Source organism: Spermophilus citellus (genome assembly GCF_964194105.1).
Source record: "Spermophilus citellus genome assembly, chromosome: 7".
NCBI lineage: Eukaryota > Metazoa > Chordata > Mammalia > Rodentia > Sciuridae > Spermophilus > Spermophilus citellus.
In genome coordinates, this window is record NC_138188.1 from 27919933 (window position 1) to 27932527 (window position 12595).

At 54.5% G+C, this 12595-nt stretch overlaps 1 protein-coding gene across 1 annotated transcript; it reads right to left on the bottom strand.

The window, feature by feature from the left end:
• Positions 1 to 417: 417 nt before the first annotated feature.
• DUSP7 (dual specificity phosphatase 7) lies at positions 418 to 7883 on the bottom strand. The gene is made up of 3 exons (XM_081301662.1): positions 7177 to 7883; positions 5301 to 5735; positions 418 to 2479 (listed from the first exon to the last, which is right to left on the bottom strand). Exons 1-3 carry the CDS (start codon positions 7694 to 7696, stop codon positions 2172 to 2174), a joined length of 1263 nt encoding a protein of 420 aa, XP_081157788.1. The 5' UTR covers positions 7697 to 7883; the 3' UTR covers positions 418 to 2171.
• Between the last annotated feature and the right edge of the window lie 4712 nt (positions 7884 to 12595).

Consider the following 12595-nt stretch of genomic DNA (forward strand, 5'->3'; position numbering starts at 1 on the left):
AAAGGCTCTGGAGCTCCATCCCGAAGGCCATGGCCACCATCCTTCTCCAGGATCCTTTTCTGCTCCAGGCCACTCTCTCTACCCACCCCATGCCCGTGGGAGCTAGAGCTCAGCTCATTCCTCCCTGCAAACCCAGACCCTGACCAGATAAAGATCACGAGCATCGGGGCAAATACAAAAAGCACTTGGGGTCTCATTGTGCTTTGCCCCATTTTAGAGATGGAGACTGAGGCTTTATCCAGACAGAAGCCCTGCCTGCTCCCTGCCATCTGGGGGATACCTCTGGCTGGTCTAAGCAAGTGCCCAGCATACCATGGGCAGGGCTAGCCTCACAGAAGCAAGCACTGGGGTGGCAGTGAAGAACACTCCTGTTTCACCTTCCTGGGGCCCCAAGCTCTTACCAAACACCACAACTCATTTTAAAGAAAAAATAATATTTATTTGCAATATAAACAAAGTCCCGTTGCTGGTTCGGGATATATATATATATATATGTATGTGTGTGTGTATATATATATATGTAGGGTCACAAATTTTCCTTCATAAGATCATAAAGCAAAACTGGCCACCCTCTGGAATACCCTCATTTACACAAATCTGATACATCTTTCTGGGTTTTTTTTTTTTTTTTAAATAAAAAACGAGAGAGAGAGAAAGAGAACCATATATAGCTTGGAAGCTTTTTGTCAATTTCTCGACTGTGGCAAGATTTGAATCCACTGCCCTAAAGAATCCCTGAAAACCACCCCTGTGAGGTAAGATGTGGTGGGGGCAGAGTTTCCATGGCCTCGCTCACATGCTGAGTGCTGGCTCCATCAGGGACCCTGGCCCAACTGCTCACCCCTCCCAAGCCTGCATGCAGTCCTGACACCTGATTAGAACTGAGGAACAAAACTGGAGGAGGGTAACGGAATCCGTGGCTTTGTCCTGTAGTTATAGGGCCGGGGTGGTGTGGGGAGGGAGCCTCACACCCCTTCTACTCGTCCATCCTTGCCCCACCTGCCCCTGCCCCAGGGTTGAAATGGGTACATGTTTCTTGGTAGTAGAAGGCATGGGCAGGAGGTGAGCAAGGCAGTCTTCCAGAGAGAAGGGAATTGGGAGTTGCAGCTGGACCAAAGCAACAGCCAGGATGAAGAAAAGAACTTGGGAGGCAGGGCTGGGCTCCACCACCTAAGCTTTCTTTTCCCCGGCTACTGGGTCTCCACTCCCAGTTACAGAAAGAACTAGATAGAAGTCTTGGGTAAGTATATAGAAGGGCCCATGGCCTGGCCCTGCTAGGGGCTGAGACCAAAGGGTTAATGCTACTAGTTGGCAGTCCCCTGCAGCCCCACCTCCAGCAGGATAGCGCAAGGAGGTGTGCAGGACCACCTTGGGGTGGATGGGAGGGCAGACAATGCAAAGACCCAGGTCCAGCCCACCAAGCACAACTTGAGGCAGTGTGCATAGGCAGACACAATACCAAGCTGGGCTGAGCCATGGGTGGGAGATGGCACAACTGGGGGTCCTGATGCCTGGAAAGCAGCAAGCCACCCCTTTAAGAAGTGTCTGCTGGAGAAACGAGCTCCATACATGTGCAAAATGCATTTGGTCAAGATCAACATGGGGTTTGTCTTTTCCATTAAAAACATAAACACACACCAATAATTGCTTTTTGAAATAGGAAGAAAAACAAAACTGAAAACACTTCTCTCTCTCTCACAAGATCAAGAAAGGGATGAAATACTGGTTTATACAATCCACTGCTGCATGTAGCCTGAAAATAACACTTTTCGTTAAAAAAAGAAAAAAATCAAAAAGAGCTTGAATACTCTGTGCTCCGTGGAGCTTGGATTTACCTGCTAAAAGGAAAAAGTAAACTCAGGTCCATGGATGTGTCTTTAAAAACAGCCAGAATGGTCAGGCCACCAGCAGAAAGGAGTGTCCTGGGATAGACATGAGGGTCCAGGGGCCCCCAAAGCCATGTGTCTGACAGCTGAGGCCTCTTTAGCAAGTCCTGCAGAGGGAGACCCTGCCCCCACAAATGGCAGAGAGCTGGCCACCACTCAGCCTCGGCTTCTGGGCACAGGAGACATCCGTGGGTTCCTCGGGCCAGGGACAACAAGCTTGGGCCCCATCGGGCCCTGTGGAGGGCTGGGGGAGCCCCGGCACCATGCCCATCCTTGCACCTGGTCTCACGTGGACTCGAGGGTGTTGAGTGGAAACAGGTTGTGGTTGGTGGGCGTGGAGAAGTACAGCTGCTCACTGGGCGCGTGGTTGTCACATGGGCTGCTTAGCCCCAGCGTCCGCTCAAAGTCCAGCAGCTGCCCCATGAAGTTGAAGTTAGGCGAGATGTTGGACTTTTTCCTCTTGACGAAATCATAGGCATCGTTTAGTGACAGGTTCATCTTCTGCATTAGGTAGGCTACGGTGACCGTCACCGAGCGGCTGATGCCTGCTAAGCAGTGCACTAGGACACCACACTTCTTGGAGCGGGCCTCATCTGAAACACAAGGGCATGGGTCAAGGCTGTGTGTCTCAAAGAGCCTCCCCAAACAGGTGGGCAGAGGGGCCACAGCAGTTGGGGCTGGGCACAGAGGGCAGCCAGGTGGCTTGTTGGTACTACCTGACTCTTGAGGGACCCAGCTAAGCCCAGTGTGGTGGGCTAACAACTTGGGGTGTGCAAAGGGTTCTGCCTCGTTTTAGCTGTAAGCCCCTGCACATCCCCGAGCCTCAGCCTCACCTGAGCCCTTTTATTCTCAGTACTCTCATAAGGACCCAGGCCAAACAGGGTTCAGCAAACATGAGCAACTGTCACGTCACAACTGGCTAGAGGATGTCTTCCGTTTCCTCTCAAATAATCTGCATCATGGCCAATAAGCCCATTTTAACAATGTGGAAACAGATATGAGACAAAGTGACAAGTCCAAGGCCACCAGAGGCTTCTCCTAACTCAGCACCTTCGGCTACCAGACCATGACCTGGGGGTGGGGGCTGTGCTTGTTCTCTTACTCCCAGTGCCTCCTGCAAAGTGGGCCTGAGGGAGGAAGTGGGTTGCCTGGCCCTACCCTGGGCTCTGGGCTCCGCCCAGCTAGTCCCGAAGGCCTTAGCTCCAGCTTCTGAAGAGCCAGGGACTAAGATAACAGCCACATCTGGGGTTTCTCAGGTGGGACTGGCTTAAGTGGGGGCCCTTCCAGTGATTTCTCCCCATAGCCAACTGGATTCGGCCAGTCTTCCCTTCTTTCTTCATCCTCCCAGTTTCCCCCACTGCTACCCAGACTCCTCTGCCAGACACACAGTAGGTGCACAGTAAATGATGGTTGAGCTCCTGAACAATTCAGCCCTGTGACCTCTCCTCTCCACTCTCAGTGTCACAGCTGTGCCAGGGATGTGGACTAACAAGCAGCAGCCTAGGCTCCCCGCGGTTTCCAGTTCTCTAACTCCAAACCCACTGGGAGCCAGGCACACAGTCAGCACTCAAACAATGCTCTCCTATAAAATGACACACAGGTTCCCATTTTTTTTTTTTTTTTTTTGGTATCAAGAATTAAACCCAGAGGTGCTTTACCACTGAGCCACATCCCCAGCCTTTTAGTTTTGGAGACAGAGCCTTGCTACACTGCTGGGGCTGGCTTTGAACTTGGATCCTCATACCTCAGTCTCCCAAGTCACTGGGATTACAGCCACCTCACCTGGCTCCAAGTTCTTTATTGCCTCTGGCCTCCCTCCCCCATTTCTACTCAACAAAGGGGACTCAGGACTAAGCATATGTAGGTGCTTAGTCCAGACTCAGGGACTAACAGGATGGTCCCTTGGCTACGACACTAGGGACAGGACTAGCAGGAGAGGAGACAGATGTTGCAGCTCTGTATGGAGAAGTGTGGTCTGACCTTGAGATCTGGAGTGAGAGAAAAGGGTAGTGGAAAAAGGGTTGCAGAGAGGACACACGAGGTGTGGGGAATGCCTAGCCCCCAAACCCACTCCCAGGGTCACACTGAAAGTTCTTCTGCTGACTTTGAGTCCTTTCAAGTATCTAGCTTAATCCTGCCCCAGTGAGTCCTATGGGATATTTGGATCTCAATTCCTTCACTTTGTCAAACAGGGAAAAAGATTCTCTTCTACCTCTGCATCCTGATGGGTCCCCTCACCCCTACCAGATATGGGGGAATCTTCAAGGATAAAAGCACCCAAAGTAGGCTCAGCCCTGAGAAATCTGGGGTTCCCCTCTCTGTTCTTCCTCCTGGGGGGAATGGGGAGGTCAACTGCTGAGACAGCACCTACAGTCCTCCTGGCATGTCCCCTGGGGCAGGGCTGGAAGCTCCAGGCAGCCCCAGTCGGGGCCCCTCCCCCAGGCCTCAGCTTCCTTCCTTCCTCCCAGGCAGGCACCTAGTTTGGGTTCCCAGTAAGCGGATGAGGCGGGGAAGCCTCCCACTTCCTGTTATTAAAGCTGGCCCAGCCAGGCTGACACCAAACGCCCTCCTCTGGACACAGCCGCCATTGGGAAAAGACTGCCCAGGCCAACTCCATTCTACCACAGGAGGCTGGACAGAAACACTCGGTCACCAGGTTCAGACAGGACAGGGTCTGCTTTTATCCTAAGCCTGAGTCCCTCCCCATAACCTGGGTGAGCCCCCAGGCCTGGGGAGATGACTTGCAGTCCAATAACCTCAAGCTGACCAAAGAGGAAGCAGGGGGGAAGCCCGAGGTAGCTGAGGCTGGGGATGTAGTCCTCTTTCGGGCTTCTCCACCTTCTCTGCACACTCCCTATACGCCAAGCAAACCCCACAGGCTGCCAAGAGCAGCTGGGGTCCCACAGAGACACTCTGGGGCACCACATTCTCATTAACTGCCTGTTTGGGACAAGTCTCTGGCCCCAGGGTTAGCTTTCAGTCCTCTTAGGTGCACAGTAAAGCCCAAAGAAGCACAGTGACAGCCCCATCCTAGAAAGACACGTGTGCCAAGGCGTGATGCAGAGCAACTGGGCCTCGTGGGAGTCTGCAAGCTGTAATGTTTTGGCTTGCTAAGTAAGAAACAACAGCAAAGCCAGAAAATATAAGATTGACAGCAGAGAGACTGTGACATGTTAAGAGCTGGGGGGAGCTCAGGACTCAGGGGACTGCTCAGGCCCTGACAGGTAGAGGGGCCTGAGGGACTCGGTGAGTCACAGCAGGCATGGGTACACCCACAGGTACACGTTGGCACATGCAAGGCACACACAGGTCTTGACAGGCCCAGAGGTACCCAGTTGGGCAGGGGCGACACCCAGAGTCTCACACATACCTTGATGCGCCCACCCACTCTGGCCAGAGCACAGCAACACTTACCAATGAAGCTGATGGCCTCAGGGAAGAACTGGGAGAGGTTCTGGCTCCAGTGGTCAGAGATGGGGATCTGCTTATAGGTAAACTCGCCACCATGCTCGAAGGCGTTGGGTAGGTTGGGCGTGACATTGAGGATATATTTGATGCCATATTTGCCGAGCACATCCAAGTTGGTGGAGTCCTTGGCGCAGCCGAGGTAGAGGTAGGGCAGGATCTGAACAGGGAAGGCTGGCTGGCTGGATGGCACAGGGCTGCCATCCGATTCGGTGGCACTGCTGGGCAGCTCTCGGTCTGACTCGCCATCAGAGCAGTCAGAGCTAATGCGCAGGCCCCCCAGGCCCAGCACCGAGGTGGGCGGTGAACCGCTGGGCGAGGACGAGCTGTCCACATTGGTCTCACAATGCTCCGAGTACTCTGTCTGGAACTTGTTGAAACCACCTGTGACGGAGGTGAGACAGGGCCTGGGTGAGAGGCTGGTGAGAGTCCAAAAGGGCCACATAAGACCACTGATGGCCAGCACTCCCCATGTTAAGCATTATACCACAAAAGGGCAACATGGGTCATGTCAAACATACAATGTGCATCCTCTCATGTGCTCTTTCCATTTAAACTATGACCACTTCACAGATGAGGAAACTGAGGCCAGGGCTCTGAACCCTTACCCATAACACTTCAGCCATACCACCAGCTTTAGGGCACTTGAGGACAGGCACCAGTTCAATCCTCTCCTGCAGTTCTCATGCATACCTAGTACTCATTAGTACTCAGTAAGAGGCAAAGGAAAGTACACAAACCCCCCTCAGGCCAGCACCCAGGGGTCTGCAAACCCCTCCTATAGATGAGTCCACAGGGTCCAGAGCCACATTTAGGTCAGTTAGAGATAGAGAGGACCTGGGCCTCCTGACAGTCTCTGGTTATCCACCTCCATAACCACATTAGGGGATGGTAATGTGAAGGTATAGGTTGGTCCTGAGTCCCCCCCAAGTTTTTATACTCCCACACCCCCAGAGGTAGATTGGTGAAGGGGAACCGAGACACACTTCTCTGGACCCTCCCTCAGAACACAAGGTTGTCTAGCCCTGGACCTGAAGAGCAGGAGGGTCACTGGGGATACACACTGCTGGGAAAGATGGGAAGCGCCTTTCAGCTAGGCATGGGCCCTGCGCCCGAGGGTGCCGCAGGCCTCCCCTCCCCTCCCGCCCGCCCCGCTGCCAGCGAGAGGCCATTTTGGAATGTTAATTGGAAACACCGGCTGCAGCCACTCGCCCCCCAGCCGCTGCCTCCTCTATTCCAAAAGCTCTAAGGCAGCAGGCTGGGGACTTGGGGGCCCCAGGAGACCTGGGCCATGAAAATGGGCATTGCCAACCTCTGTCCAAGTGCATCCAAAAGGCAGCAATCCCTGGGTGATAGGGGCCATGACGGGATCCCAGAGACCCCAACATAAACAGTCCCTATGTACAAGAAGTTGGATGGTGTTATGAAAGGTGCCCTTACTGACCCTGGCCTTCCAGGGACATGAATTCCACGCTGGACTTAGGCCCTGACGCTTTTCGGGTTCCAGGAGGTGGCCTCTCCCTCCTTTCGGGCGCTCAGCTGGAGCCGGGGCACTATGGTCGCCCCGTCAAAAGAAAAAAATAAATAAATAAATAAGGGGGGGGGGTTGTTCTCTACCTACACAAATCATGCTGAGAAAAGGGGACACAGATCCGCCCTCCCCTGCCTAAGCCCACATCGTGGGGGACGGAGAGCGGATGCGGGCCAGGGGCGACGTGGCGCCCGGCCTGGCCAAGAGCGTGGAGAGGAAATAGCCTGCAGCAGGGGCATTAGGGAGCCGCGGAGGAACCCCAATCCCGTATAGGGTTTTAGGTGTTGCCCTCACCTTGGAGGTAGTAGGCCTGGCAGCCGTCGTCGCGTAGTTTCTGCAGGAGCAGTCCGAGCACCGAGGCAGGAGCACCGGGCTCAGGTTGCCACTCGGCCGTGGCCTCATCGTAGAGCAGCACAGTGGCCGCCTTGCAACGCGTGGCAAAGCGCTCCTTGTCGGCGTGGTTGGGGATGATGGAGCGAATGGGCAGGTTGCCCTTGCGCAGGCGGCGCAGCATGAGGCCCGGGATGGCCAGGTTGATGGCCGTCTCAATGTGCGACGACTCGAAGAGCTCGTGGGGTCGGCAATCTAGCAACAGAAGGGACGCGCCGCCGCGCGCCTCCAGCTCCTCCTGCAGCCACTCGGCGCTCTTGCAGGGCATGGCCCCCGCTCCCGTTGCCGCGCCCGTCGCGGTGCCTGCGCTGGACCCAGACCCCGCACCCGGCTCCGACCCCGCCCGGGTGCCCCCAGCCGCCGCCGCCGCCCCCGAAGTCGACATGTGCACCCGCGCCGGGGGGCCGCGGAGCTGGTTTTTCATGGGGAGCGCGGGCAGCCCGGGGCCGGGGCCGGGCAGCGTTACTTTGGGACGGCGCCCCGGCCGCGCGGGCCCCAGCCGCGTCTCCGGGCGCCCGCCTCCCGCCGAGCTGCGTGCCCGCCGCCCCGGCCTCCCGGCCTCCCGGCCTCAGTCCCGCCCGCCCGCCCGCCCGGCCCTCCGCGCGCGCCGCGGCCTGACAGCCCCAATTAAACAGCGACTCCGGCGGCCGCGCGCCCTGGCGTCCTCCGGAAGGCGGGGCCGCGAGGCCGGTGCCGGGGCTTAAAGGCGCCGCGCCTCTGCTGCCCCTCCCCACAGTACTCGAGCTCACTAGCCGCTGGTGTGTCCAGAGACCCGTAGCCGGGTCCTATCTCCGCCTCCGCTGTCTCGCTTAGCCCGAAACCGGCTACGGCACGCCTAGGGGGGCCAGCCAATACGCCCCCTTTGGTTTCCTCTGGCTGCGCTCCCAACTTTTTAGTACCCTACGGGAGAAGCTGTCCTAGGGATATCCTACGCCTGGCACCTCACTTAAAGAAGCAGTTTCCCTGAGAATGGGTACCCGGGAGGGGACTGCAGTCACACTACGCCAACCTTCCCTTCTCTCCCGTTATCCTTAATTCATTCATTATTTCATCGAATTCGTTCAACAAATGGAAATTGAATGCCTACTATGTGCCAGGCATCGTGCTAGGGGGTCAACGTTTTAGGAGAGCTCCTTATCCTCCTGACAAGTCACAGGCTTGCAGGACCTCACCCCAGCAGACCCGCTGGGGAATCGGCACCTAGGTGACTGGCGGAGTAGGACGGATCAGGGCCGCTGCCACCCTCCGCACGCTGGGGTGGAGAAATTCTGCAAAGGACTAGCCCGGGAATGGAGCGCGAGCCCTTTAAAAAGCCTTTACAAGTGGGGTAGTGACAAGCGGAGAGTGAAGCGCCACGTGACTTTACCAGCAGAACTAGAGGGAGGGGAGCGCTCTTTATAATCTGCTTTCCTTCTCCTACAGGACTTTCAGTGCACCAATCAACTTTCGAGGTAGGCGGGCACGCGCTGTGAATGCAGCCAATCACGATCAAATGAGGGGGGTAGGGAGGTGGGGCCCCACTGCGTGTTCCACCCAGCGCGGGAAGTGGGCGGGGTCTCTGCAAGCGTGGAGTCTCGGCTCGCTGGAGGGAGGGGCAGAGGAGGTGAATGGATCCGCAGGTAGCGCTGGAACAAAGCGGCTCCACTCCGGCGGCGCGCGTGCGCAGGACCTGCTGAGCTGTCTCTTCTGGAATTAGGATGGTCTTCCCTTGGAAGAAGCGGACTGCGGGCCCCATTCCCTGCTAGGCACCTCTTTGGGGCGTAACCCCTGCACTCTGTCGAGGCTGGTCAGCTCTGAGCCACCTTGCCCCTACCCCCAACTGGGGAAGGTTGTAGGGTCAAGGGGCGATAATGTTTGATATTTGCTTAAGTGAGTGAGGGCCTCTGGAAAGCAAAGGATTTCAGCTGACCTCTGACTAGAAGGTACAGAAAGCAGTTCCAGCAGCCGTCCCTCCCCATGCCCCACTCCACCCCTAACCCTCCAGTCTTAAAAGAGAGAAATAGTTTACGGGGTTCCATTGGCAGGGCTGTGTCCCAAAGGAGTGGGGTCTCTCCCACGTTAGCACTCTCAGAAAGGCCACTGCAGTGCAGCAAGAGATAGTCTTATCAGTGGAACTGGATGCCCAGAGATAAAGGAGAATAAACCCTCTGGCCAGGGTTGTCTTGGGGTTGCTGAGTAGAGCCTGCTACTCTGGGTCCCAGACTTGAAAGACCAAGACTTGAAAGACCAAGACCAGATTCTGTCCTGCCACTTGCTAGTGTGTTATGCTACCTGAGGATGGTTCTCAACTCATGGTCTCAGTTTTTGCAATGTAGTTGCAAAATGTAGTGCTACTCTGGACAATGCTCAGCCAGTCAGCTGATCCATCCCGCTGGGAGGACCTCCTCTGAGGCTTCACCCCTGAAAGTAGGGGCTCTCTAGGTGCTGGTTACCAGGCCTAGAGGCAGCACTCAAAAAGAGGCCTGAAACCAGGCCTGGTGGCACACACCTGTAATCCCAGTGATTGGGAGACTGAGACAGGAGGATCAAAAGTTTGAGGCCAGTCTCGACAATTTAGAGAGACACTGTCTCAAAAATTGAAAAAAGGGCTCAGTGGTAGACAGCTCAGTGGGGAGAGAGTGACAGTGGAAGCAAAGGAATGGCAGGAGAACTAGCCTGGCCCAATATCACCCAAAAATAAAAAATAAAAAGAGACTCAAGCAGGCACCCAGGGGAGGGTGAGCTACTTAGGAGTGACTCATACTCACAGCAGTCCTGAGGGGCTACTAAGCTCTAGGCATGCCTGAGATGGGAGCAACCACAGTGACTCTCTCTTCTCAGTGTGGCAGCAGCAGCCTGGTTGTTTGCCCCTGTGCTCCATTATGGGTGTTATATGCTGGTCTGGGTGCTCCCCCAGATCTATGCAGGATGATGGCAACATCCTTCTCTAGGGGAGAGATTGGGCTTGGTGTCCCCTTCCCAGATGGGACCATGCTCTGCTGACATATTAGGTCAATAAGATATCAGTTGAGGCTGGGGAGATAGCTCAGTGATAAAGCACCTGCAAGCATGCATGAGGCCCTGAGTTTAATCCCCATCACCACATAAAAAATAAACGACAACAATAAAAATGATACAGTTTTTTAAAAGCCATTCATAAAAAAAAGAAAGAAGAAGGTATCCATTGCCCAATAAGTCGGGGTGACATCCCCTGAGGGCACACCAGAGTCACATTAACAGAAGGCTCATGTTATCCTCAAGCGAAGCTGGACTGCATGTTCCCCAAGCTGAGGCATGCTTGCTTCTAAGTGCCTGGTGAGGAATTGGTCATTGCTTTGATTAATGAGGACTGAATTGCAATAGGCATCTCCTCTGTGGCCCAACAGTCTCCAGCCCTCCACCCTACAGAAGAGGAAAGGAGGCCATGCAACCCCTTCCATTGGCTTGTGATGCCTCTCTTCTCTCCTCCTCTAGAGTCCTCCAGGGGGACATATAACCACAGGAGAGGTCCACAAGGAGGTAGGGATTTGGAAAAGCTGCAGAGTAAGGGGGGTGGGTGGGATGTGCTCAGCAGGGATGTAAAGAGAGATAGGGTTTGGATGAATGCAAAAGGGAGGACATGTGGGGAGAGAGTGACAGTGGAAACAAAGGAATGGCAGGAGAACTAGCCTGGCCATGTGAGGTGCCAGGTTGGAGGAGAGGCCCAAAGCCTCAGGATCCCTGTACCCCCATCCCTGTTCCACACTCCATCATAGCCACTGTTTAGCATCCTCCACTAGTCTTCCTCACTTTGGATGCCCAATGGCATGTCTGCACTCCCTCAAAGCTGTTCCTCTTCCTCCCTCCCTATTTCAAGTGCCGGGCTCCCAGACTCCTTTGGAGCTACCTTCCCTGTCAGGACACATTCAACCCAGAATCACACAGAGAAGGGTCTTCCTGGCAGGGCAAGAGTGGGCTGTGGTGGTGGGCTATTTTCTGGCTCTTTGCTGTTCCTCTGAGAGGAACTAAGGGTCCTCAAGAGCAGATGTGAACTGATATGCTATGTCTGCCTCCACCCCAAACATCCACATTTCTCAGTGACCCAGAAGATGTGTAACCAAGAACAGTATCAACAGACTTTCCTTTTCCCTTTGTGGCCCCTGGATTTCTTAGAAATGGGCCACTGTGATTCAGGTGCCATATGGTGGAAGTGGGGAAAGAATCAGTTTTTTGCCCTCTTGGTCCTAAGGAGACCAGTCCAAATTTAGGATGAACTCCTGCTAACGGAACAGCTTTCTAATGGTGTCTAAATCCCTATAAGCGATGAAGAGGGGCTGGGCACAGGGGTCAGGAATTGCAATCCATGATGCCTGTTGCTGAGACTGAGTCATCAATGTCCAATGAAGCTCCCCCAGGCTGTGGTGGGAGATCCACTGAGACTCACTCTCCTTGCCCTTGAACTTTGGGATAGCTTCTTCTTCAGTCAGGCTGGTCTAGACAGCTAATATCTAAGCCAGGGACAGAAGTGGACTGTGAAAGAATTGGCAACTCTCCTCCCTGGCTCTACACACAAAAGAACATACAACACAAAGCACCTGTATATCCACTATGCTCATAAGTGTATGTGCAGAACACACAGATACAGACCTATGCACATGTGTAGAAACACACAACTCTGTATGTACATTTACTATGTCATATGCACATAGACACAAAACTATGTCTGGGGAAGGAGTGAATGTTTGTTTGAGGATAGCATGAGCCTTCTGTTAATGTGACTCTGGCTTGCCCTCAGGGGATGTCACCCCAACTTATTGGGCAACCCTTATCTTCTTGACCTACGGTGTTGGGAGGTGCCTGAAGACAGGTTCCCCATCAGGGTTGTTATCAGGCTGGTGGGATCCACACTTCTCTCTCCCAGCAATCCAGTCAACTGGGCTCACTCTCCCCTACTGGCTAACCAGGATCTCTGTGGTTTCAAGCTTTGAATGGAACAGGATTCTACTTGTGCCTTACTGCCAGCAGGGAGCTGCCAGGCTCTGGCTACCTGCAGTATAGCTTAGGGAAGCTGGGACCCTCTGGGGCTGGGAAGCCACAGCTGCCCAGGTATGTGGGATAGAGGAGGTGAGAATGCAGGGCCCTAGGGAGCAAATATCCCTGACGGGAGAGAGGGTCATGCTCAGGGCAATCAGAACCCAAGACCTGGAAAGATGGAAGCAATGGCTTAGGAGATGGGTGGAGAGTCTCTAAGGCTGCTTGGAGAAGGCAAAGAAGAGGGAGAAGAGAGAAAAGCCTCAAGCTAGCCTCTCTTCCCATTAATTCTCAAACATTTTCTGAATGCCTGCCCTGTGTCAGGAAGTGTACA

Bases quoted from the DNA above. Each gene is read 5' to 3' on its own strand.
- DUSP7 (XM_081301662.1), bottom strand. From the start codon at position 7,696: ATGAAAAACCAGCTCCGCGGCCCCCCGGCGCGGGTGCACATGTCGACT. The intron at 5,736-7,176 runs GTGAGGGCAACA...CCTCCGTCACAG, and splicing joins CCAGGCCTACTACCTCCAAG to GTGGTTTCAACAAGTTCCAG. The intron at 2,480-5,300 runs GTAAGTGTTGCT...CTTGTGTTTCAG, and splicing joins TGAGGCCATCAGCTTCATTG to ATGAGGCCCGCTCCAAGAAG.